The sequence below is a fragment of the Hirundo rustica genome, chromosome Z (genome assembly GCF_015227805.2).
Source record: "Hirundo rustica isolate bHirRus1 chromosome Z, bHirRus1.pri.v3, whole genome shotgun sequence".
NCBI lineage: Eukaryota > Metazoa > Chordata > Aves > Passeriformes > Hirundinidae > Hirundo > Hirundo rustica.
The window spans coordinates 6,183,732-6,210,998 of NC_053488.1; the positions used below are offsets into that span (position 1 = coordinate 6,183,732).

At 44.4% G+C, this 27,267-nt stretch overlaps 1 protein-coding gene across 1 annotated transcript; it reads left to right on the forward strand.

Moving 5' to 3' along the window:
- Positions 1–11,082: 11,082 nt before the first annotated feature.
- On the forward strand, positions 11,083–20,012 carry CRHBP (corticotropin releasing hormone binding protein). The gene is made up of 7 exons (XM_040090113.1): positions 11,083–11,234; positions 11,672–11,765; positions 12,375–12,532; positions 14,373–14,583; positions 16,315–16,463; positions 17,786–17,903; positions 19,276–20,012. Exons 1-7 carry the CDS (start codon positions 11,154–11,156, stop codon positions 19,431–19,433), a joined length of 969 nt encoding a protein of 322 aa, XP_039946047.1. The 5' UTR covers positions 11,083–11,153; the 3' UTR covers positions 19,434–20,012.
- Positions 20,013–27,267: the final 7,255 nt, after the last annotated feature.

Below are 27,267 nucleotides of genomic sequence, written 5' to 3' on the forward strand. Positions count from 1 at the left end.
CGAATCAAATGAAGCTTTTCTGTTTGTGTAAGTGGTTATTAAAAAAACACTCCCCAATGATGATGTGTCCTGCCAGGCAACATTTGAGGAATGTAGTTCTCTTGTCTCTCCTTCTCAGACCTCTAAGCATCATTTAGCAAAGTGTACACTTGTATGAAATTATATGTGATTAAAAATACCTAATTTATTATAAGCAGAAATTTGTGTTTTATATATATATATATATATAATATATATGTATTGTAATATATATATTATATAATAATATAATTATATATAATTATATACTTATAATAATTATTATATAATTATTATAATTATTATAATAATTATATAAATATATATAAATATATAATTTATATTATATTTATATAATATAAATATTTATATTATATATAAATAATAATTTATTATTAATAAATAAATGTACCAAAGGGCAGACACCATCCTAAGAAGGGGGCCACCACCAAATGGTGTTACCCCAGAAGAAAAGCAACCTTTGCAATGGTGACACGGCCACAGCACACTTTAACCCTTCAGCAACAAAGTTATACAGGAGTCACGAGATATCTTCTAGACCAACACGACAGAAAGTACAAAAGTCAAACTGGCAGCAACTGGACAACTTTTTGTCCTCTTTTATGTCATGCACCTCAATATCACTGCAAGTGTTGGACCAGGATGGCAAAAGTATCAGCCAGAAAACATAAGACCATTTTTATGGTTTCTCATGAGTCCCAGACTGCTGTCAGCCTCTAAGCCTTTCCCTGTCCTTCAAGGGGAAGTGGAAGAAGAGCAGTCTAAAGCTTCAAGCTAAAAGGAGTAAGATTATCCCAGTAAAAAACAGCTCCTTCTTTAAAAAATTTGAATGGAAAAATGTAGGAATGAATTTCCCACACCCAAGCATGTGCTTTCTATATAAGGGAAAAAGTTTCAGCTTAACTTAAATATATAAGGAAGACAAAGGAGGAAGTTCTGTGCCCTTCTCATTGTGATTGGCTCAGTGCCAGCACAAGGGCACTAGCTGGATCTCTAGGATGTTTCTCAAAACCTGTAGCTGTTTATCATGGCAATTTGCCAACAGAACCCTTCTAGCTCATTCAGTACTTAAGGACGAGCACAGGGGTGCTCTGAGGTTTTTGGACTGTTTTTAGCAAGGTGTCAGAGGTTTCTCTGAGGTTTCTCTGACACCTGTGCTCTGCTTTTCCTTTTATTTTTGTACTGTTTATTATTTTGCTTTTATTAAAATTTATTGCTTAACAAAACACGTTGAGGAGCTATCTCACTATTATTATTAAGCCACTCTGAAAAGTGCTGGACACCCTCGGAGACTTGATTAATCTTCACGTGTCTCATTCTACTCTGGACACGTGCCAAGATTTTATCAGAAAGAAGCTTCAGAAAGTTCACAAACCCTCTGCCCATCCCTGATAAACATGTAGCAGCCCGTTTGCATAGCAGGATTATGCTAGGCCACAGCTGGCAGCTAAAATGTGCCCTGGAGTCGGGCAGCAAGAGTGGCTGCTGCGATGGAGAGGGCCAGAATCACCAGCTGAGTTAAATAGGGATTGTGTGCATCCCAACTTCTCTGTGGAAGGGGCTTACAGGCAGATGAGCTGTGCGTCAATCAGAGAAAAATTACTCAAATGATCTTTTTTTTTCCCAGCAAAGTTTTACAAAAACTCATAAATCACTGTTTTTGCCTTGCCTTGTTAGGTGTTTCTTGTTGCTGTCTTAACTGCAAGGACAAACTTTAAACTCTGTCTGCTCCATCAGAAGAAACCTTTCTGCACAAAGACTAGAAACCAAGCAGAAAAGTAAGCAAACGCACAAAGCACATTCAAAACTCAAACCCACAAAGCCTTCACACAATATGGGGCCCTGGGGTAAGAGAAGCCATCCTGTTCTTGGGCTAGCTGTGCGCTGACCCACTGCTCCAGTGGCGCTTTCCACTCCTCTCCCACTGGAGCCAACTAATGTTCCATTAGCAGACATCACTTCTAAGAAAGATCTATCAGAAGATCACCTGAAAGTTTTGAATTGCTTCTGGGCCAGAAAAAAAAACTGTGAGCAAACCTCTGTTCTGCAAGCACTCCCCAGGGAGGAAAATGGCACTGAAACCACTCACGTTGTCTATGCAAGATGGTGCATACAAGGCCAACCTCACTATGAATACGGTGTCCTGCAGATGTGAAGATTCTGGGCTTTCCTTCTCTCTTTCAAACCTGAAGGCAGGATTTTTTTCCTCATTGTTTACTGACAATTCCCTGCTGACTTCAAGTCTTTTGTAGTCCGTTAATCCAGGAAGAGCTTTGAGGTTTCACATGCAGATCAAGCTTGCTGTGTGGCTTTCTCCAGAGTGCCTCAGCTTTAGGAATGATGTCTAGTTACAGACATTTTTTACATTTGTTTTATCAGGCTGTCTGAAAAACCTATAGAAAATTGAACACCAAAACATGGCCTAATATTTCCAAGTTATATCAAAGACCAATAAAAATACAACAATGCCAGAGAAGACCTTTTCTATATATTGTGAAATTGCTTTGCTTGACATCTAAAGAGCAGATTTGCAGAAGATAAATTCCATTATCTAGAAAGCCTCAGCCTCTGCCATTTGCTTTTACTTCAGTTCAAAAGAGACTTGAAGTGCCAGTGCAGCTGGCAACACAAAACTTGATGCATTACCTGTTAGTAAATTTATAACTTCTTCAGATTTGCTATCCAGCTACCAATCCCAAAGAGCTGTGTATGACACCACCATGCAGACAAGGAATTTGTAACAGAGCTGTGCCTTATCAGCCGAGTCCAGTAGGAAAGGCATCACCTTTCCCACTCCTCAGTGGAAGGCGTGGAAGTGCAATGGGATAATAAACCCAAGCCGTGTGGAAGATGCCAAGTGCAATGGGATAACGATCTCCCACAACATTGTTTTCTCCCTGTAAAGATGAGAGACGAAGTTACCTAGGGTTGTGGGAAGGGAAAGAGAAGACCCCAGGAGACCCCAGCAGAACAGGTGATGTTTCCAGCAGCCAGTGGTGTTATTAATTGCCATCCCCCAACTGTAGCAGTACAGGTCCACTCCAGGTCCCTCAGCCACCCAAGGCAGACCCTTTTTTCCAGGCTACAGCACAAAGCAGGGCAAGGTGAGGAGAAAAATCCTCAGGGACAGCCCAGAGTCCATCACACCAGCTCATCAACACACATAAAAGATCCAGCTCCTCTCTGATCACAGCCTGGAAAAGGCTGGGTAGAAGGTCATGCACAAAACTTGTATCTGAAATCAGATTAATCTATATAAAGATTTTTGACTGGCAGGAAGATTTAGATTTAGATTAAGATTTAGACTGTGATGTGACATCATGTGCATGTCTAATCAGGGCTTTGATTGACAGGCCATCAATTATTGCATGTGTCTTTAGGGATAATTAAGTCTGTTGAATAGCACTGTATTATTTGAAGAAAAAAGGGGTCACATTTTCAATTTTATCTTTCTTCTGCCACATGATATGGCATGAGAGAGAATGTTTAATTTATGATCTGGAGATCCGCTTTTGAAATTAATTCTGTCCACATCCTTTCCTCTGAGCTGGAGCATGGTCGGCTACAGGTCCTGGGCAGCCATCAAAGAGAGCACATGAATGAACTTCAGCAGAAGTATTTTTTTAAAAAAAAGAAACCTCAAAAAACTTGTCATTTTTAAATGCCAACTCTCAGCCACCTGCTGTCAGTTGTGTATAAGGGGCAACTCCCAAGGAAGAGAACTGCAGCTGCATCCACTTATTTTGCCCTTGCAAGCAGATTCTCAGCTGATGTAAAATGACAGAGCCTATTGCGCTCAGTGGCATAATTTTGCAGCAGCTGAGAGAGAACATGTGCTTGAGACTCTAAATTAGCCTTCAATGGAGAGTTGTGTTTCTGTAAGCTGGTTGGCTAAATAAGGACATGTCTGTAAAACTGCAAATATTGCAACAAGACAGCAAAGAGGAAGACGGAAGTAGTTGCTCAGGCCTTTAGGGGAAAATCAGTGGAAAATGTTCCTGTTACACATTTGCTTTAAATTCTAAGCTGCCCTCTCAGGGTGCAGAGCAATCATCATAGTACAGCTTTCAAATATCTGCCAGTGACTCTGCCTTAAAACTCCATGTATTGCTTGGATTTTACATTCCCAGTAGTTGCATGAACTCAGGAGAGCGCTACAGAATAAAGCTATGGCAGGAAAAATATCTGTAGATCAATGTGCGGAACAAGTTATAAAGGGCACAAAAGCAACTGAACCACCTGGAGCACTACTTAGGATTGTTCTTTCGGAGCTGAAAATCGGCGAGAAGTTGAGAATGCTGCAGAAAGGTGTGACTTCCTCAGCTCTGGCAGGGGACATCAGGTGGCAGTAGCAAACAGACCCCTGTGTCCGGACGAGACACAGGGATGGAGAGCTCCATCCCATTGAACCATTGTGCCTTCAGGGGATGAAAGCAAAACTGGTTTTGCCCTTGCACTAATGACCTAATCCTACAGTTTTAGGGAAAACCTCTCTCTCACGGGGAGAGGGTTTTTTAGGTAATTTTTGTTGTGTTGCAAGAAGGAGAATTGTTTATATTTGAAACTAAAAAGCCCATTACTGCACTTTGAACCAAAGATGCCCTGTGACATTGCTAGCAAAGGTGAAGCTTTCTTTAGACTTCAGGAGGTGGAAAAATGCTGAAGAGGTGATCTCAAGGTCCTTCAACATGTATGATTTTTACACCAACACAAGATATTCCTGCACTTTTAGTGTTTTGAGCCCAGCTGATTGAATTGGCACTGCAGGCTGCACAGTACTGGGGATGACTGATAAGGAATCACAAACATGGGAAACAAAGGACTAGGGAGAGAGAGAGCAGCTGGAAGGATAAATATACCATTATGTTGGGTATGCTGACATCTCTTATCTGACTCATTCATACTGACTGCCTGAATTGTGTAACAGTTCACAGTGTTTATGAAGTTGGGTCCATTACTGTGATGTCTAACACTACCAGAATTGTGTTGAATTACATTTTTTTTTTTTCTGGATGAGAATGATTCTCCTCAGGGAGAGTTACATCAGCTAAGAAATACTTGTCCTTCTTGGATTAAAAAAAAAAATAAAAAAAAAAATCTTAAAATATCACTTATGAAAGTGGTACTTTGTCAAAAATAAAGTTTGTACTTTAGAGATTAAGCAAATTTTGGAACATGATATTTGGAAATACAGGGATTTCTCAACACATCTGAGATTATATTCTGTGTAATAAACTGGCTCAGTGTTGAAAACAAAGCAACAAATGTTCTAGTAACCTCAAGCTGAACAGGAAATTTGGGAGAGAAGGAACAGGGGCTGTTGTTTTGAGAAGGGTCACTGGGAGAAAGCTGTAGCTGTGGAAAAGGAGATCTGGAACAAGATGTGACCTGGGCCGTGAGGGTCACACTTCCAAGCAAAGTCTGGATGCAGTAACTGTGCCATGATTTGGAAAGGAGATTGTTCTTCTGCAAGGGCCCCAGTACTGATCAGAGTAGTTGCTGCAGCTGGCAAAGGCAAATATGATGGGATCAAAGAGGCTGCCTGGGGCCAAGCTGACACCTGTGTGCAGCTCTGGTGTCGAGCCTTCCCACAGCAACTCTTGAGGGTGGAGATTCTCTTTAGAAGATCCACAGAGGAGGAAAGTCCATGCTAAAATTAAACAGCTCAACAAACATCCATCACCTCTCCAACACCAGGGCTTTTGGTTCTGTGTGCTTTTTCCAGCCACTCATTCTCATACCTCTTTTCTCCTTCCTGGTTAAAAAAAAAAAAAAAAAAAAACACCAAAAACTTTTCTCCCACTTCTTGGCCCTGACTGCTTTGTGTAGATGTTGGTTGACTCACAGGCAGAGCTGGTAGTGATAACCGCCCTCAGGGTAATCTCAGTGTCTGAATATAATGTTTGCTTGATTTTTGTAACCCGCTAAACGGCGAGTTTCAGTCTCTGCTTTTAGCCAATGCCATAAATAGAGCTAATGCAACACTTACCGTCAAGCCTGCACGATGCTGATAGGCCTTCAGTTCATAAATCACACGCGTTTGTCATCCCTCTAAGCCACTTAATGTGACAAATCACACAATCTCTTGTGTCAAACTGCCCAGAGTTAACAAGCTCCTCTTACTCTTCACCTCATGGGAAGTTCAGCTCTGTTTAAAGCCAATTTAGACGCACACAGAGAAGTAACAGAAGTGGTGTTACAGAGAGATGTGTGGTGAGGTTTGGGAGAGGCTTGTCCTACCCAGCTGAGGCAGTCAGGTAGCGCCAGAATTCAGTGATGGAGATGCCCCCTGATTACAGAGGGAGGAGTCTTGGGCTCAGGTTGGATCATGGGCTGTTGGGACACCTGCCTGATATTGAAACAAACACAAGAGTAAAGATTGAAGCACAGAATGTGATCTCAGACTTTGTGTTTCTGCTGCCAGAAATGCTCTCCTTCAGGTGTCATCGCGACTCTGGGTTATTGCAAAAAAAGACATATCTCAAACCATTGACAGCCCTGTCAATTTACTTACTTCAACCAGACTGAATTCTATCTTTCCTACTGTATGTCCATAGTCCAGCTGCTGAAAAACTGAACCAGGAACAGGAGCTTCTTATGTGTTTGTCTCTGGCTCAGACAGAGTTTGAAGCAAAGTCCTGTGCATGTCTGTACCAAGGACACGGTTTCCTAATGGCATTCACGACTGTGATTTGCTGTACAGTCTTCCCCTTGCTTTTTTTTCCTGTGGTGTTATCTCAAAGCAGTGACTGACTGTGACTTAGCAAAGATGGGACAAAAAAATTTAGCCTTCACCATAACATTTGTGACACTATAGAGACAGTAGATTTCTCTCTCACCTTTATCTGGGCTAACTGACCCCTTTGTTCAGAAACAGTATTCCGAATGATTCACAAAGAGTTGAACATGTGTAATAAACTAGAAGTGATGTGTGGCAATCTCCTGCTCTTCAAAGACACTGATATTGTATGAGACCTGCAGCCACATGATAAAAAGGCAGGAATGACTAGTACTACATCTCCCAGACACCGTGAAGGAAATGAAAAGCCAACCCCTGAATGAATTGTCAGAGTGGGAAAGAGTGTGGGGGAAATGGATGTAGCTCAGCACAAGGTTTAGCAGCTGACATGATATGAAGTTCAAAGTCCAGTCAGATGTCTCACACTGGGCATGACCCCACACGGCATCTCTTCAGCCAGCACTGAGCAGGGGTGAGAAATGAGCATGAACAGCTGAGGACAGAGCGCCTGAGGCAGGACGGCTCCTCGTCACTGGAGCAGTTGCGCTGCAGTCTCACTGCTGCTCCTCTCAGTTCAGGACACCACCAGTCACAGACAAGCAGAGGAGCCCCCACGGGACGTGCAGCAGCCAGGCTGGTCCCTGTGGTGTGGAGCTTGCTTGGGATTGTGTCTAAACAGGAAATATTAACTCATCTTTAAGATCCCGATGCTAGAGAGAGGTTTGGTCTGCTCAAGCTGCTTGTGCAAGGGGTCAGGCTGTAGCTGAGGGATAAGAGGTGCTGTATTAATGAGCTGGGACCCTTTTTGAGAGCAGAAAGGGTTCATAACTCCTGGTCCCTATGTGCTACAGGGAGGGATCCCTAACGACTGTCTGTAGCTCAAGCACTTCTTGCTAAGTCTCACTACTGAACACTTCATGTGTATTCTTCCAGTAATAGCTACTTTTACTTTTTAGAATAAGCTGCATTTACCATCTGTATTGTAGGACAGAGCATGATTTGATCACTGTGGGGAAGGGCAAATGGAGTTTGTTTCACTACTGTCTTTATTCAGCTTTATTTTCTCTACTTCTTACTGTAGCTGGGTTTCCTTCTTTTCCGTGGTAGTTGACAAGACACCTACAAGCTTCGAGCACGAGTGGGGAAGGCAGGTCCTCCGAAGAACACTCCTGAGAAGCTCACCCATGAGCACTGCTTTAACAGCCCAAGGCTCTGCAGAGGCTGAGGTGCCTAAACAACACCATCCTGAGCCCTGCCCTCAGCCCAGACTCTCAGCAGCACCACGGCTTTCCAGCATTTCTCCCAGGGGAAGGGGCTGCTCCCAGTGTAAGTTGTTGGAGTTGTTAGCAGATCACAGTGCCAACCAACTGGATTATTTAGCCTGTGGCAGGGTGTCACTGGGAATGCATTTTACTGTGTTAAACTATTTGATATTAACAGAAAACTTTGTCCTTCAGAGTGTTATCATGACTCAACTCCATGAAAGAAAAATTACACTCTCCTCATTCACCAAGGGTTTGTATCACATTGAAGGTGCTTTTCCCCTCTGAAATGCTGTAGGGGTGTTTTGAACCCAGTTCAAAGCGATTTTTCTTTGCTTCGTTAGTCACATTCTCATCTCCTGAAAATCTCTGTTTCTGCAAGTGACTTTTAACAAAAGGAGTGCAGCAGCAGGCAAAGGGAGGGTAGAGGGGAAGGGGACCTGTGACACACTGAGGGGGCAGCAGAGCTGAGTGAGAGGATGGCCTCACATCCTCTCTCACTGACAGCTGGGAGATGAACCCCCTCTTTGCTCTTCCAGGGGTCCCTTTTGGGGATCTATCTGCTTGAGCTCCACCTGAGGCAGCAGAGCCCCAGCCAGCAGCAGCAGCTGCATCTCTGTGTGTGTGATTCCCTATTCCATCCCAAACACTTGTCTTCCCCAAGCATTAGGGCTGCACAAAGGAAAGCGTATGAGACTGGGGGCTGAGGACAGCCCTCTCTTTGAAGACACAGAGAGTTACCTCAGGCATTGGGAGGCTTTGTGATGAGGATGGTCAGGATGTCATCATGCTTCATCAGCTCCTGCTGAGCCCAGAGCCAAAATGTGGCAAAAAAACCAGCTCAGCACCTCCGTTAAAATTAAGTTGCACATCAACCGCTAAGGGTATCTGAGTTCAGCCTTTGCAGCTATGCTACACACAATATTTGTACGCTCAAAACAAACTCCAAGGCCTTGCACAGGAGTTTTGAAGTCACCATAGGCCCTGTGTGAGTAACAAATTACAGCAGATATGGAGGTGGCACCTATCATTCCCCCCCCACCATTTTTTTTAATTGGAGAAGGATAGTTCCCTCACTTCATCTGCCAGGATGTCCTCCAGACTGTGGGGTGTTCTGCTTTTCTGGGCACCTCCACCAGTGAATGTTGTGCTAAGCCCAGATCTCAGCTATTCACATGCAAGAATTTAAACTATGGTGACATCACTGCTGGTGTGTTTCATCCTGACTAGATCACCTCGCATCTGGTTTAACAGAGTCATAATGTTTTAGCTGCAGTGCCATGAATCCTTCACTAATTTTTGGAGTGGAATTCTGAAATCTGAAATCTTCAGTAGCAAATTCACACACAATCAAACACGCTGTCCTTCACTGAAGATCTCCAAGGACTCACAGCAGAGTAATGTCCCAGTCTGACCATTCAGAAGGCCCTCAGGCAGTCACCGTCCTGTCACCAGAGACTTCACCTGCTGGGACCCAAGTCCCTTCCACAGCCAGCAGCTCCAGTGAGCCGATGGGTCCCCACACAATTCCCTACACCTCCCACACTCACTCAGACAGACCAGCTCTCCTCACCACTTCAAACACAGGTTTCCCACAGCAGAGCCTCAGAGCTCTGTCTCCTTTAAGCAATCTTATACTGGTGCAGCAACAGAATAGAAACCTTGAGCTGATGGCTCCAGAGAGGGACCCTGAACAAAGGAATGCCTGGGCTTCTACACCCTCACATCTGTGAAGGTCTGTGATCTGCCAGCTGAGTGCTCGACTCTTGCCGTATGTCCAAATATCTGGTCACCTGGCTGGTGACCTGCTACTGGTCCCTGGGCCTTCTGGAATTCAAAAGGTTGGCAGTTCACAGCCTTTGGGCTCGGAGTCCTGCCCCACAGAGCTCAATCTGCAGCTCTCGCTGCAGCTGCACGCCCAGCTCCCTGCACTAAATATTCCTCAGCACTTGGTGTCTGAGCCATAGGCTGGGGACTGGCAGGGCAAACTGGGACACTGCAGCCAGAATTTGGGACTGGATTGCATCCTGAAAAACGCCTCTAAGGGAGGGATTGGAGGGGTGAAGCTGTAATTTTAACCTTATCAATCTCTTTAGAGAGTGAGCAGAAGAATAGCGAGTAAGGCTGGGTTCCTCTGCAGCCCCTTCTGATCCTCACGGTCTCCAAGACACCTCTCACCTTCCTGATTAATGTTCCAGCCATCCTCTAATGCAAACTGGGACTAGACCATGCAGTTTTCCAACAAAGCTTGTAATTCCCAAAGAAGTTCAATGGATTTCAGATGTATACCCCACATCTAATACCTCTCCTGAGTCCCTGATTTTTAGTACTCTGCAGTTATGAGCTTTCACTCACAGGCTCAACTTTTAAAGGTTCTTCTCAGGTTCTTCTCAGTTTTCACTTAAAGATCAGGGCTGAAGCACTATCAGGGGTTCTGAGATGAACACGCCCTTGGGAAGCCCAGGTTTTCATAATTTCTGTGTGAAAGCTGCTTTTGGTGGGAAGAGCTGTCTGGTTTTGCCCGTGTGCTTGCTGCAGAGCCCCGGAGGGATGCTGGCACAGGCTGCAAACCTGCCTGGGACACAGGGGTGCCCACCCAGGCCTGGCCAGCAGGATGCACAGGCACGGGCACTGCAGAGAGCTGTGTGTCACAGCAGAAGCAGCAGAAGGTAGGCGGGAAACCCTGCAGGTCCGAAATACCCTGGGACTGCCCCGGGAGGAGGGAGGGGTGCTCCTCGCTGCTTGCTTTGGAATAACTGGAAATAAACACAGTGCCTGAGTGCCCCACATGCACAGGGATGGGCTCTCTTCCCCAGAGGTTTTCAGCTATTCCACCAGATGGATAAGGAGGAAAGACATCTGCCAGAGAGGGGAATTCAACCGTCTCGAAAATTTGTGGCTGCAATTTGGACCCTTGTCATGCCCACGTACTGTGTCACTGCGAGAGGAATTCAGTTACCATGGGTTACCCTATCAGTACGGGGACCAAGTGCCTCCCCTCCCTACAGCTCTATAAAAAGAGTCGCTCCAAGACACCCCAGCGGCTCCTGCATACCGGCACAGACCCGGAGAAACTTGGCCACGGAGGGACGGCGGCCGGAGGAGGTGTCAGCATGCCGTCTGCTTTCCAGTTCCAATGCCACCTCGTCCTCATCTTCCTGGCAGCCTCCAAGGGAGAAACCAGATACCTAGAGGTGAGCAGTAGGGCTGATGATTAAACATCTTGCTGTGCTCTTAGCCGCTATCTTCTAACTGGTACCCTCAGCTTTCAAGCGTTGTGCTTTCTTCTCTCTCCCTTTCCTATTCCCACTTCTCCCGCATTTAACTTCCACCTGGGTAACATTAACGCAGCGGTCCCGTGTATTCTGCACTACCCCTCTATTTATTTATGTTCAGCAGTTTTGCTGAGGATTTAAGAGACTCTCAGTGCATTTAGCTGCTGGGCTCACCTCTTAGATGCCAGGTTTATTTTCCCTCTACTGCAGGCTGGCAGCTTTCTGCCCGAGTTCTTCCACAGCTGCACTGTTTCTGGAGCAGGGATATGGTGTGCTCTGCCTGTTCTCGAGAGGTGCACGGGGAGAGCTGCATTTCAGTTTGCCCCAGGCTCTTTTTTCCCTCCATCGTTCCCCAGGTGAGGGATGCTGGTGAAGATGATCCCTTCCTACTGCTCAGTGAAGATCTGAAGCGAGAGCTGTCTGCGGGACAGATCTACCGGCGCTCGCTCCGTGAGTTTCTTTGGTGCTCGGGTAGGAACTGCTGGCAGGTGGGAGAATCCCGGGGGTACCTCAGGGAGGGGAAAGGGCTAAATTGGGAACGAAAGAGCTGCAGAAGCTTTTTGCGAGGCTGGAGAGAAGAAGGACAAAGCATTAAACCCGCAGGAAGCTGTGTTTTTGAGGCAGTGGGTCGGGGTTCATAGCTGACGGTCCCAAATAGCGGGAGCAGGATGGGGATCCCCCACCCGTGTCCCTAGGCAGGGTCACATTGCCAAGGGGTGGGGCAGGTGTAGCGGCTGCGAGTGCAGAGAAATCTGAAAGAACAGAGTGTTTGCGCACTCGTACACACACACACACACACACGGAGTTTTCTGCTCAGAGAAGCATTGACACACCATCCCCCGGCGCAGGTTTGCGCTCACGCCTGAGAGTTACTATTAATCCCCTGATGCTCAGCAGGCTCCTAATTGCTTCAGCTGGCCCTCCCTGTCCTCGCTGCCAGCCGGATCCCGGAGCGGGGGGGTCTCTCCGCTCCCGTTCCTTGCCCGCACGGCGGGAGCGGGCGCGGAGTCTCCGTCCGGAGCGGGCAGAGGCGGCAGCGCTTCGTCGCCTCCCCCGCAGGGTGCATCGACATGCTGAGTATAGAGGGGCAGTTCACCTTCACCGCAGACCAGCCGCAGCTGCACTGCGCTACCTTCTTCATCGGGGAGCCCGAGGAGCTCATCACTATCCGCTACGACTTCGTGAACATCGACTGCCGAGGGGGGGACTTCCTGAAGGTAAGAAGCTGCGAGTCTCGGCTCTCCTGGGACCTGCGAGGTGTTTGCTGGGCGTGCGAGGGGCAGGCGAGCGTGTGTGCACGATCTGTGTGTCGTGTGTGTTCCTGTGTGCAGGACAGCCTTTCACAGAGCAGACGCCTCTGGATCGGCTCCTTGTCCTCCCCGAGGCACTCTGTGTCCCCCCCACATCACCACTCCTCTAAAGCAAAGCCATGCAGGATGAGGATCCCTCTCCAGACTGCAGTACTGCCTCTTCTGAACTTTTCCAGAAGCGCCTCCATGGAGTGTCCATACCTGGGGGCATGGCTGGAAATTTGGCCAGTAGGATTTACTCATTGCGCTGTGACTCACACGAGCCCTGTAGATAGTGATGCGGATCTCTGGATCGCTGCTATTGCTCTGGGACCTTGCTCACAAGTCACTTAGCATCAGATCAATAGTGAGTGGACCATTGCAGTCTTCCTTTAAAATTTCCCTGCTAGAACTTTTCAGGACATTGGTTCTGACAGAAAGAGGCTCATGACAAAGAGCCATTTATATTCCTGTGTTAAAAAAACTTTACCAGCACATTTCTCAGTCAGGCGGGAACGTTCACCGAGATCTGAACTCGGTCAAGGAGAGAAGGGGAGGCTCGATGGTCCCTGGCTCCCCTCACCTTGCACTTCACCCTTTGTGCTGAACTGCACAGAACAGACCACAACCCTTCTAGTAGCAAGCTGAGGTCCAGGAACAGGGAGAAGGAGAAAAGCTGCCCTTTAGCCCTTTCCATGTGTCCTGTTCCTTTTAACCCTGAGAATTTTGTCCCCCCAGTCCATATCTTGGCTGAGATCTCCCACTACGTGGATACAGAGAGGCTGATTTCTGTCTCTTGTGGGTCTAAGACTTTTGTACCTGGACTTGTAGTCACTCATGGAGGCTAGAAAAATGCCAAGATAGCTTTCATGTTTTATTGAGGTTTCCTTTCTTTGATAATGTTGTCCTAAGTTTCTCTGTTATATTGAGATATAGATTAGATATAGATATAGATGACATAGATATAGATATAGATACACACAGGCAGCTTTTCCCTCATGTAATTTAAGCACCTGCATCTCCATTCTTCAGAAACTTACCATTCTGGCAAATCCAGAGACAGATCCTGATGTTTTTTTCCATCAGGAAGCCCACATACTCACATCAGAATTATTGACAGAAGTGATGACTAAACCTGGTTCTTGAATTTTGGGAGTATTGACTGAAGTGTTTAAGGAATTACCATGTGAGGGCAGCTAGGAGGGAATTGAAACAGCAAGGCAGGGAACTGCATATCTATGCTAGAACTAACACACGTTTTTGCTTCTGACACATTTCTCTGAAGATGGTTAGGGAAAATCATTGGTTTTTTGTTACAAAGGAAAGATTTGTAAAAGTTGATGCTTAAGGTCCAGACAAACAACGCAGGATTTGTTTTTCTTTCTGGTGGTTAAGATGAGGTGAAAGAGCTGACACAAGTGAGAGCAGTACCTCTGCCAGTAATTCCCCCCGAAAGTTTTTTTGGTGTTCCAATATCTCTGGAAGGCCACTGGGACCATTAATGACAAGATGTAAAGCAAGGATGGTGGAAAATTACAGGGCAAATCAATCGACGTACGTATCCCTTTCCCAAACATCAGCTGAACCATGAATAATTGGTTAAATGTTAGGAAATCAATAAATATGAAGAATTTTTGTTTTCAGTTTGTGGCTTTGAACATGTTATATGGTGTCAAAAAGAAAAGAGTGTCTGTTGTTATTCACATTTCTGTTCTCTGCTAACAGAGCAATGAACAAAACCTTGTTTTTTATTATTGAACCTCTTCAGGTGTTTGATGGATGGATACTCAAGGGAGAGAAATTTCCCAGTTCCTTGGACCATCCTCTCACCACTTCTCAAAGATATGTAGACTTCTGTGAAAGTGGGAATATTCAGAGGAGCATCAGATCCTCACAGAACGTGGCAATGATCTTCTTCAGGATTCAGCAACCAGGCAATGGATTTACTGTCACAGTCAAGAAAAGCAGCAATCTCTTCCGTAAGTCTGCATTTCATGTCACCAAAGGGGCTCGAATTTGGGGCAGGAAGCAAAAAGAATGTATTGCTTTGCACTGAATTTTCTCACTGTGGTTATCAGCGCTGACAGAGCTGCAGTAAGGCAGATGGAGCCATGTGCACCTGCATCCCTGATTGAGGCTCAGTGTGTGTCCCAAGGAAAATAAAAAGGAGCTTAAGAGATCACACAGGCTTCAAATATGCAAGATCATAAGGCTCGCTCTTTCACATAAGATCCCTCCCAATCTAATATTGGCATGTTCCAACACATTTAGCTAGAACAAATAGTTTTAATTTTGTTTTAATCAGCGTTTTCTAGACCTGAGTGAACAATGAGGAAAAAATATTTGAAAAAGGTCGACAGTAAAATCAGTGTATTGAATGATCATGTGGTAGATATGATAACTACCACATAGTGGAAGATATACATATATATCAACATACCACACATGATAGATACAGATATATGATCACAGGGATCTATCTGCAAGTTTCTTTCCCTAAGCCTCTGAGCTGGCAAGGCACAAATTCTTATAGAATCACAGAATGGCTTGAGTTGAAGGAGATCATAAAGATCATCTCATTTCCACCCACCCCCACCATGGCCAGGAAGGCCACACACTAGACCAGGTTGTTCAGAACCCCATCCAACCTGGTCTTGAGTTCTTCCAGCAGTGGGAAACCCACAACTTGGCTGGGCAACCTGTTCCAGTACCTCACCTGAATTATTTTTTCCAGAGATGGCAGGACATTTAACAATTAATGTTCAGGCTAGTCTGATTTATCTGCCTATCTACTCAAAGTGACCGAATAAAACAAAACCAAAACCAACACCCCCTGCCCCCCCCAAACCAACCCAAACAATAAGCCAACAGACCCACCCTCCCCCCCAAAAACCCCAACAAACAAACCACAAAAAAAGAAAAAAATCACAAAACAAAACAAAACAAAAAAAAAAAAAAAAAAAATCCCCCAAACCCAAAAAAACAGTGACAGCATGTCTGCTGTGTCTTTACTCCAAGTTACTCAGATTTGAGCCTTCAAGCTGCGTCCCCAGTCTGGTGTGGCTTCTTCATGCCCAGGGATGTGATTATCGTATTCAGCTGATGGAGGTGGCTGGTGTCTTTCACCATTCGGCTAAAGAAGCTGCAGGATCCCAGATCTGTGTCAAGGATCCCTTGGGCTGCTCTCACAGATGATAAATTACTCCCTTGCCTGAACCCTTAAGTGTGAACTTAAAGATAAAATCTTGCTCTCTTTTCAATGAGATGTTTTGCAGTGTAAGGAACTCCAGAGGAGCAGAATAGGCTTTAGGGGGTTGCTGGCAATACCAGGCAATAAGCTGTTGAAACCAAACATAATCCCTCCCTTCACCCATGTTTAGCCTCCTTCAAACTGACAGATTGTATGAGCCCTTAACAACATCAGCCCCTGTACAGATATACAGATTCCAGGTGTGAGATCTTCTATGGACTGCTTCACCCTCAGGTTCTGTCAGACCTCATGCTACACAGTAAACAATGGGGAGGGAATTTTTAAGGAACAAATGCTATGCAAGAACCTCAGAAAATGCCACACACATTTTTTTTCAGCATTTGGTCATAACTCATAGTAATTAAACAATTTCTGCTTTTTTTGGAACTGTAATTAAGTAGCTTTGCTACATGCAGTGATGACTGGACAAGTAACTCCTGTACCTTTTCCTGTGTCCCAGCTTGCAATGTCATCTCTCAGACCCCCTCAGGAAGGTTTACCATGGTCATTCCTCACCAGCACAGAAACTGCAGCTTCTCCATAATCTACCCAGTGGTGATAAAAATATCTGATCTTATCCTGGGACATTTAAATGGTCTCTTTTTAAAGGTGGGATCTTTATTTCCTAAGAACATACTAGCATGTGCAATTTTTCTGGGCACAGAGGAGGGAAGGGGTGAAGCAGGGATAGGCTGTGGCACTGGCTGCTGTGGCACTGGGCGCTCTGGATGCTTGTGTGCACGCTGAGGGCTCTGGTTTCTTCCAGAGAGGAGATCTGGGGCTGTCATGGTCTCTGTAATGTTGCAATGGCAGCCAAATTATGCAGAGTACCATTAATATATGTAACAACTTCTTGCCATAACAAAGGGCAAGGATTTCATCATAAAGAAAAGAGCAGTCTCCCGGAGAGCTGTCTGCCTGTATTTAAATTAATGAAAGCAGCAAACACTCTGAAGAGAGAAAGGAGCCATTAGATGGCAAGGTATAATCACAGACAAAACACAGACATGCTCACAGCTGTTTGCCTGCTCCACATGCTGAGAATCCTCCGCTCTGATCTGAGGTTCTTGGTGCTTGGTGACAAACCAACAGAAGAGGACAGGAGCTGTTGGTGATACCTGTGCCTGGGAGGTGTAAGAAGGTGCCAATTCCAAAATATTCAGAAGAATAGGGCAAGGAAATTTGTTTTCTCCTGCCAGTAGTCTGACAGCCTGAGCTCTGAGCAAGTGTCTGAACAAGCCAGGCTTTGAGAGATGGGCAAGAGAATTAGTTGACTTATTCAGTGGTGAGCAGAAAAGGGCAACAGCAAAGGAAGGTAAAGAAAGCAGACATTTAAATAGCAGCATAGGAGTGACAGCCTAAAGGTTCTCGAGGTGTCCATACAATATATTTTTGGCAAACAGCATTAATTTTAGGGAAATTGTGGATTTAATATACAGTAAGAAAACAGTACTGTTTTCAGGGGAAAAAAAAAAAACAAAACTGCTATTTTTGTTAATTTCTACCTTAATTGAACTTTGCCACAGTGGGCAATTTTAGGGTTTTTTTTTTCGGAATAAGTATGGTATAGTGGAACTGAAGTTCCTGCCTGCCAGCTATGAATGTGGGCATACATACAGCCTATGACTGCATTAATAGGATTACACGTCTAAGCATCCAGAACCAGACTGCTTATCTGCATTAAAAGCAGTTGAATCAACACCTTTTCTACTTGCCAGTAATTTTCAGAGTCTACTCAGGTCTTTCTTTGGAATCCCTTAAGTAAATTAACTTACTAATGTGAAATCAAGGTAGTGCTGTTCAGGATGAGAAACTGATTTGGCACAGCATGGGGGATTTCCAAAACCTATTGATAGCTTTAATAACATCTGCAGAACTGCTACATTTTGAAGATGAATGGTAAATAACTTTTAGCCTCTGCCCTTTTAAAGAAACCATCCACAGGCTGTGCAGGAGTGGGAGATTTTGTAGAGCTTCTTGGAGGAGCTGGCTTAGACCCATCCAAGATGTTTCCACTGGCTGACCTCTGTCACTCCTTTCATGGATCTGGTAAGAACTTCTTCCAATAACCTGCACATGATAAAATAATTAACCATAATAAGACATGCAGAGACCCCCCCACATACATCTGGATTTCCTGCTAGACTGGTGAACCTCACATTTAGCAGAACATGAGAGCTAAAGCTAATCAAGCCTGTGGTTTGGCTGTGTGTTACAGCACACCCATGACCACCTTCATTTGCCCCTTTAATAAACATTATGACAAGGCTGAATAAGACATATTTTAAAAATTCTTGTCCCATGACAAAAATAAATATTAGAATGTCAGCACAAAAAGGTCTGGAAATTCACAACAAATGAAGGCAGATTGTTACGTTCTCAGTTAAGGAGCTTTTCTCTCAATTTACTCAGTGTTTCCAAGGCCTTTTCAGCTGCAGGTGTAAAACACATACTCCAAAAGCCTCTGCTTTGAAAATCTCTGCTTTGAACCTGCCAGTTCAGTGGCCTCTTTCTCCACATAAAAATAAGAACTTCCAATTTCCCTAATATTCAATAGCAGACTGCAAAGTGTGGCAGTGATATGACAGACTAACCTCTGTGGCACACCTGTCATATCTCAGGAGTATCAGCAGGGCACTGGAGAAGCAGCATTTCCACAGAGCTGCAGAGCAGGAATGTGCCTGGCCCTTGTGGTCTCGCTTGCCTTTCATCACACCACACCAGTCCAGGCACTGTTCAAAGATTTAACTGGTAAATGCTGCTGTTGATTGATAATACAGAGCACTGGAATGAGATTAAAGTGTGTTTTCCTGGTGGCGTGAAGGAAGTGAAAATCCATCTCGGCAGCTCCTGCTCTCCCAGTGACATACCAGATTTCTCCTCAAGTCGGGAAGTTCCCCCAAGATCTCCAAACAAAAAAATAGGCTTTTCCAAGCCTCCACTCAAATGGCTTGCCTAAAGCAGCAATTAGTGACACACTCGATTTCCCTCAGAGTGAGACCATGTGCTGGGTATTACCATCTGAGTTTGATTTTGTTCCTGTGAAGAGTGTCCTTGCACACAAACCCACTCATTCCCCTAACAGGAAACATTTTGATGTCACTAATTTTGGCTATCTCCAGGATACAGTGCCAGTACCCTTTCCCATCACTCATGGTATCTAACAGTAGCACAGAGACATGGAGTAGCATTTGCATGAGGGAAGGACACTTGATTCAATACCCAAGCATTGTGAAGCAAAACTAACAAACACAAAAGTTGATCAGCCATATCACCACCAGCACGTTGTTATGACACATGAGTTTCCAAAATTGCATTTATTGGTGTTTCGTAATTCCCATCATTATATATCTCTTTTCCCTCACTTTCTCTCATATAAATGTATCTTTATCTCTCCTTTATATCTCTTTTCCCTAAATAGCCCAGATGAAGATTGGCTGTGACAACACTGTGCTGCGAATGGTCTCCAGTGGCAAACACATCAACCGTGTGACATTTGAGTATCATCAATTGGATCCGCAGGAAACAGAAACAAGGAAGGAGAACAGCATCGAGGAATTCTGCTTTCCTAGCATCTGAGAAACCAGGACACACATCTTCACACAACTAATGAAAACCAAGTTCTATAGTAATGTATTTTTTCCTTTAACTAGCTGGTGTTGTCGAGCCTTTCTATAAGCAGAATTCTTTTTTTTTTTCATACGAATCAGTCATTCCCATCAGCAAGCAGGAAAAAGCAACAAATGTATTCATCTTTGTTATTATCATTATATTATTTCTGCAATGTTTAAGCTCATTTGTCATTTCAAAAATCAGTAGCAAGACTAGAAGGGTATGTTTCCTGTATAAATATTATTAGGAAAATAGACAAAAACCCTAGTCTGGGGATATATGAAACCCACAATAAATATAAACTTCATGCAGCAGCTTTATCCTTTTATATCAAGTGTAAACAAATAAACAAACAAAAAGATGGTGAAATACAATTCCAGTTTTTTAAGAGGAACCCCAATATTAGTGTGCGTAGAAACTACTGTTTTACTTATGACTATAAATGTACTATTTATTTCTAATGACATGTTTTTAATAAAAATTTATAGCATGAGACTTCCTTACACAAATCCAAACATAAATAAATACATTCAAAGAGTTGGCAAAGAGTTCTTACGTTGTATTTTTTCTGAAGAGGTCTTTACTGATTAAACTTCCTAAGTCTTGCACAGTTTTCTGGAAATGAAAATTTCTAATACATGGTGCTGAAAAACCGTGAACTGAGCAAAAATTTGGTTTCTCTAGGTTGGTTACACCTCCACATAGAATAAGTTTTGTTAGTGCACTTACTGGTACCTGCCCTCTTTCAGATTTTTTGGTCAGGTGTCCTGCTGACCCATGAAGACCAGGATACAAAAATATAGATTTATTTTTTCCAGGCCTTTGGTGTCCCAGAGAAGGAGTGTCAGCCTTGAAGAGCTCTGGGAAGCACAAGCACAGCAGAGGACTGGAGCTGTGTCCTGGCTTTGAGAGCAAGGTCTGATTGGTGTGTGTTCTGGGAGTGATACCTGCCAGTAACAAGAGCAAATGGTTCCTCCTCCAGGGTTCAATTAATGGTGAAACCTAATTCACCCAGCTGCATTTCTGAAATCTTTCACTCTAAGTTATGGCTCTTAATCTCACAGTCATCCATCCAAAATCAAGTGTCTTGGATATTCAGCAGCTCTGCAGTTAATCTCCCTGACTGAAGTGGGTGAAAACCACAAGATGCCTGAGGCTCTCCCCCTGTTGGTTTTGGAAACCCTGTTTTCGTGACTGACTCATGAACAGATGGATGCCTTTGGTGGACTGGTCAGACATAGGTGAGCATATCCACTCCACAGGGCTGTGTTTATGGAAAAAGTGGGGATTGTGGGAATGTTTCACTTCACTCCAAGGAAAACAGACGAAAGTGCTGCTGGCTGTGACATGAAGCAACCCTGACTTGGGTCTCTGAGTGGGGGATTCTTGGTCACTACATCCCTGCTCCAGCCTCATGCAAAGCTGTCTGAGCCATGATGAAGTGCTGTCACTGTTGGTGTCACCACCCAGCATCAGAAACACCACATCCTGTAATCCTAAAGTCATAGAATGGCCTGAGTTGGAAGGGACCTTAAAAATCACCTAGTTCTAAACCCCCTGCTGTGGGGAGGAACATCTTCCACTAGGCCAGGTTGCCCAGAGCTCCATCCAGCCTGGCCTTTCAGGGATGGGACATTCACAACTTCCTGAGCAACCTGTTCCAGTGTCTCACTGAGACATGACTTTAAAGAGTTAAGATTTTAGCTAAGGGTTAGAAGCAATTTATATTGATCAAGATGTAAGTTAGGTTAGTAAATGGTAGGTTAATGATTATTAGATGCCCAAGCTAGAGCTGTTGTATTATGAGCTTGTTTATAGAAAAAGTGGAGTAAGTGAACCATTATAAGAACAGATTGAAACCAGTAAGAACAATGGCCAGCACCTGGACTTGGTATCAATCAATCACGAAGCAGGGGACATTGGACAGTGCCAGAGGGTCACAGAGACCTGATGAAGACTCTCCTGACTTCATCCTTTGAGACCACTGACCCAATTCAAGGCCACCCACCCAATTCAAAAGAAGGATTGCACACACATGAAGGACTAATAGCTTCATTTTAATACAGAGCGGGGATGGGAGGTGCTGGAGTTATGCATATGTATTGTATGTAAGATCTTGGAAAATAAATAGAGAGCAAAGAGCCTTGTTTGGGGCGGCCACGCCTTTCAGAGATGACTCCCGTGCCGCCTGTCGGTGAATAAACATTCCACTTTCTAACTTTAATTGGTTAGAGGGTCTTTGTCCATGACAATATCAGTTTTCAATGACTCATCACCACCCTCACATTAAAGAATTCCTTCACAATACCCAATGCAAGCCTATTCTCAGTTTGAATCCATGCCCCATAGCCTGCCATGTGGCAGTGTGTCTTTTAGGAGCGGAGCCTCTGCCTAGGCCCCAGTCAGCCTCTCCCGTGGAAAAGCTGCTGGGAGCAGCTCAGGCTGCAATCGAGCTCTCACATCCACACACGCCACGAGCCTGGCTCAGCAAAAGAGAGGCAAGAAGGCCCTTTGCATATGATCAAGCGCCAGCAAGGTTTATTCCAGGTGCTGAAGGGGATCCAGTGCAAAAGAGGGGTGATGATGAGCCTTGCTCAGGCCTAGGTGTGATTTACAGCATCCAGCGTCCTTGTGGCACAGGGGTGGCACTGAGGGCAGGGCAGGGCAGTGTCCTGAAGGGAAGACAGGTCTGGTCACCGGGGTCCCACAAACAATGGATTAACAAGGAAAAAGAAATCAGGAGAATTTGGGTAGTAGGGAGAGGAGGCAGGTGTAGAATTACAGCGTGTACTTCCAAGGCCAAAACCTGGGGGTTATTTCTACTGGGACTCTACACTGCCACTGCATGCTCTTGAAAAAAGTCTCTCTCCATCTTACTTATGGGCTCCCTTCACGTACTGGAAGGCCAAAATTAGATGGCCCCTAAGACATCTCCTTTCCAGGCTGAACACCCCAATTCTCTCAGCCTGTCTTCGCAGGAGAGGTGCTCCAGTCCTCTGATCATCTTGGTGTCCCTCCTCTGGACTCACTCCAGCAGGTCCATGTCCTCCCTGTGCTGGGGGCCCAGAGCTGATGCAGCTCTGCAGGTGGGGTCTCAGCAGAGCAGAGCAGAGGGGCAGAATCCCCTCCCTGGCCCTGCTGCCCACACTGCTCTGGATGCAGCCCAGGACACATTTGGCTCCCTGGGCTGGGAGTGCCCATGGCTGGGTCATGTCCAGCTCTCACCCTGCAGCACCCCCAGGGCCTCCTGGGCAGGGCTGCTCTGATCTCTCCATGCCCGGCCTCTGTTGATACCAGGGTTGCTCCGACCCAGGGGCAGCAGCAGCAGCACTTGGTCTTGTTAAACCTCCTGAGATTCCCATGTGCCCTCTCCTAGAGCTTGTCCACGTCCCTCTGGACAAACTCAGGCATCAGGTGCACTCAGCTTGGTGTCACCTGCAAATTTGCTGAGGGTGCACTTGATCTGTCACTGTCTGTGACATAAATGAAGATACTAAATCACACTGGTCCCAGTACAGGCCCCTGAGGGACACCACTTGGTCAGTCTGGGAGAGAAAAATCAGGGCTCAATGAAAAAGCTTTTTTTTCTGAGAAAACTTGAAGTGCCAGAGCCTCTCTGCCCCCAAACCTCTTGTTCAGTTCATCCTTTCTGGGTGTCTGTCACTGTCAGGGTGGCTCTAGCAGCAAGTAGCCCCACCAGCCTTTTTTTGAGCAGCGGCACCCTTCAGTGAACCAGGGCAGTTTCTGGGTTATGCCATTTGGAAATAAGCTCTTATATAAAATTGTTCCCATTCATTTTCCTGCCTTCAAACTGGGGAGATGTAGTCTTTAAAACACCACACCTTGGTCACTAGGAAACAGAGGAGTTGAAACTTCAACAGTGTATTCCCTATCCAATAGCTGAGGACTAAGTCACCAGTGAAGATAAACTCAGAGTCTTTTGCTTCATGCAGTTTCCTAGCGGGATTTTCCACCTTTCAGCTTCCCGTGGTACTTTTTTTTCAATGCTAAAGTGGCTTAAATACCTCCAAAACATCAAGGCCTTGTAGAAAAGATTCTTAATGCTAAGAGATTTGAGATTTCACCTTCCATGTTCTGCAGAAGTGGTCTTTATTAGTTAGAAAACTTATTATAGATAAAGGAAAATGAAAAACTACACTCTGCACGTGTTGGGCAACACCACCTATTAATATTGTTCATGTAAAGTACTCAAGTACATAGTGGTTTTCTAAGAAGAACTGGCTGTCTTTTCATCAACATGAATTTAGGCAGCACCATCAATGGTATCACTCCTCTCTGATGGCTGTCTTAGACAAACCTGGATCCCAGACAACCAAGCATTCCCTGGTCTGTGCTTTAACACCTGCCTCATGCAGAAAACCAAGCCCCCTCAATCTCTGTACGTGTATTTATGGAGGCCTTCATCATTTCAGGAGTTGCAGAACTTCAGGCACAAGAATTCTGCTCTTAGATGTCAAATGGCATGAATCTTGGAGAAATAAGGAAATAAGTACCCTCATAAGTGGGGAGAGGGGGGGAAGAGAGACAATAAAAACACTGCAGGAAGAAAAATAAAAAATAAGAAAACTAGCAATTTTGCAAATGAGAAAAAAAAACCCAAACAGGATTAGAAATAGGTGGATAACTTGAGTATCTGTTGAAAAAAACAAGGAAAGCGTTTATCAATTAGCAAGGTTGTAGCCTGGAGGACGACAAGAAATGGAAAGCTTCCTAAGAATAAACAAAAAAATCAAGCTCTTAACAATAAAACTGTAATAAAAGTCCTTGAAGCAGAAGTGTTTTGCAATGTTGGTTTTGATAACAAATTGCATGTCCAGTGTTTAGACACCCTGTCATCCATCACTGCAGGCAAAATCATCAAATCTCACTATTAATGATAAAACTCAAAAAATTCTTGGGGAAAGTGTGAGTGACAGTGTTAGTGCAGGCTCTGATGTCTGAGAATAAACCAGTTTTCTTCACCTTTTTTCACTTGGCATCACCACTGGCTCTTTTTTTGGGAAGAGATATAAAAGGGGTAATGATACCTCATTGCACACGGCACAAGAGCACTGTGCTAGACTTAGAGAGAAAACCACCAGCCTTGTACTGATAGATTATCCAACACTCAAGCAATGACTGAAAAACTCTTCAGCACCACAAAAATTACTAAAGATCCTACAGTCAAGAATTGTTATCTGCAGTGAAAGGAAGTAATCAACAATTCTTACTGCAAAAAAAAAACCTCCTCAAAGACAGAGGGATACAGGACAAGAATCAACATTAAACCCAGAGTGGCTGTTCAGAAAAAATAATGTAGTGAGTTGCTTGAGGGAAGCTGAATTTCCCACCTTGAAAATCTCAAATCCACTGAAATTTAACAATGAATACTCTTTCACTTAAAACCATGCAATAGTTCTTCAGTGGAAAAGAACCTTATAAAATAGGACTTGATACAGGAACAGATATAGATTTGTTCAAGCTGCTTGGGATTTTTAAGGGGAAAAAAAAAAAAAAAAACACTTAGAAATTAAGGGTTAATAAGTAAGGAGCATTAGAAATCTTTTATTGAAGTTGTTCAAGCACACTAAATTAGGAGGAGCTGTTGACTCCCTTGAAGGCAGAGAGGCCCTGCAGAGAGACCTCAACAAATTAGAGAGATGGACAATCAGCAATCATGTGAAGCTTAACAAGGACAGGTGACAGATTCTGCGCTGGGATGGGGCAGTCCTGGACATATGGACAGACTGGGGAATGAGAGGCTGGAGAGCAGTGACCATAAGTTCCCATAGTTAGATTCTTTCTTCATAAAGAAGGGGAAAAAAAAAAAAATCATAGATTTATTGGCGGCAATGTGCTTCTTCCTGTAAAAATAAACAACAATTTTTGAAGTTTAAGTTTTCTGCTAAAATTCTGCTGATTTTTTTACCTTTCACAACTGACAGTGAAAACAAGTTTTCAGAGCAAGACATGTCTGTTTTTTCTGAATGGCAGTGTAAGCAACTTCTAAAACATCTTCTGAGTATCTTCTCTGCTAACACCGAGCCTGTGAAATCATGCCCTGCTTTCTCTGTGGTGAAATTTCAGTCAACAGTCAGGGACGAGTTTCACGAAAGCTGAATAGTAAGGAAAGTAGATTTGCAGAACATGTTATTCTTGACTGCATAACCTCCTTCCCACCTAATGTCTGCTCCTGCAAATTTAAAATACATCTCCTGTGCCATCACACTACACGGGCTTCACAAGCCAAGTAGATTTTATGTATCTGCAGGGACTATATTATCTTTTGCACACAGGGTACAAAAAACTCTAGACTCCATTATCCTTCATTGGAATGCACGTAGTACCAATTATGTTACAGAGATCGAGCTAATTTTTAATGACTCTAAGAAATTTCACTTGCCTTCATGAAATGCACACTCCTTAGGACCTCAAAGCTGTACTTACTCAGTTCTAAACACAGCTAAATTATACTTCAAGGAAGTGATTCATTATAGTCATTTTTATTCAGAGACTCATTACTTATGGTATCTGAGTAACTTTCTTGTAGATAAATTGACACAGTTTTCAATTTTTTCCCCCCACTTTGCTTCTTATCTTTAAAGATCAGCAACAACTAATCATAGCAACTATGGATTTTGTACGCACATCATTTCCTATTAAAGGAAATGCAGTGTATTACACGTGAGTCACTACAAAATGAAAAGTTTTCATTATCTGTTCTTTTGAATAAAATTGATATTCATGCTACCGTGCTGCTGCAAATTACCATCAAACCATCAATTACAGTGTTGACTAATAGTTTTTTTTTATAACTTTGCCCCTCAACAGGAAAGCAAGCAGATTTATAACCAAAATTTGCCTTTCATCTATATACTGGTGCTCGGTGTCCCTCATCAGGACTCACACAGCATTTTGAAGAGTCCTTGTCCTTCGGGTCAAGCACATGATGCTTGTTTCATGAAGGGCAGATATCTCATGGATGTCCCACCACTTGGCACCCACTGTGCCCTGGCGAACAAGAGGGACACCCGTGTCCTGGGGGCATCAGGAACAGCATCAGCCAGGCAAGGGAGGGGATTGTCCTGCTCTGCTCTGCACTGGGGCAGCCTCACCTCAAGTGCTGGAGGCACTTCTGGGTGCCACAGCATAAGAAAAATATGTTAATAGAGAGCACCCAGAGGAGGGTTGTGAAGAGGGGAAAGGGCCTGGATGAGAAGCCATATGAGGAATGCCACATTGCTTCTGCCAGGAGCTCACATGCCCCAAAGCTGAGGAGAAACATCTCCTGAGCTTTAAGTTCCCAGGCACAGCACCCCAGCTCTCCTCCTTTGCCCTGGTGCCATCCCTGGCTGTCACTTGTCGAGTGAGATGATCTTGGCCCTACGCCCACAGGATTTCTCCTGGGATGCTTCCCACTGCTGGTGGTGAGGAGATGCTTGGGGAGAAGCACTGCCGTTCTTCTCCACCACTTTTTGGTGGAGAAGAACAGCAGAAGTTGCTCTGTCCTTCAGTCTGACCATCATCAGGGCCCACTGACCACTGCACATACTTTGGATATGTGCAGCTAAAGGAAGGCACTGGCATGCATTTAAATAAAGCATTATATAAAGCTCAGTTATTAAAACAGTATGAGGTAATAGTAGAGGGGATGATTGAGTACTTGTCACAAAACAACAACAAATTAGAGAATTATTATAATGGCAGATGATTAAAAAATCATAATAATTTGTCTGAAAAACAATCACTGTCTTTGGAAAACTCAGCTTTAATTAACTGACAGATACCAGTAGATATGTAC

Excerpts from the sequence above, each read along its gene's own strand:
- CRHBP (XM_040090113.1), top strand. The coding sequence starts at position 11,154 with ATGCCGTCTGCTTTCCAGTTCCAATGCCACCTCGTCCTCATCTTCCTG. Across the intron at positions 11,766-12,374 it reads GATCTACCGGCGCTCGCTCC|GGTGCATCGACATGCTGAGT; the intron begins GTGAGTTTCTTT and ends CCTCCCCCGCAG. Across the intron at positions 14,584-16,314 it reads GAAAAGCAGCAATCTCTTCC|CTTGCAATGTCATCTCTCAG; the intron begins GTAAGTCTGCAT and ends CCTGTGTCCCAG.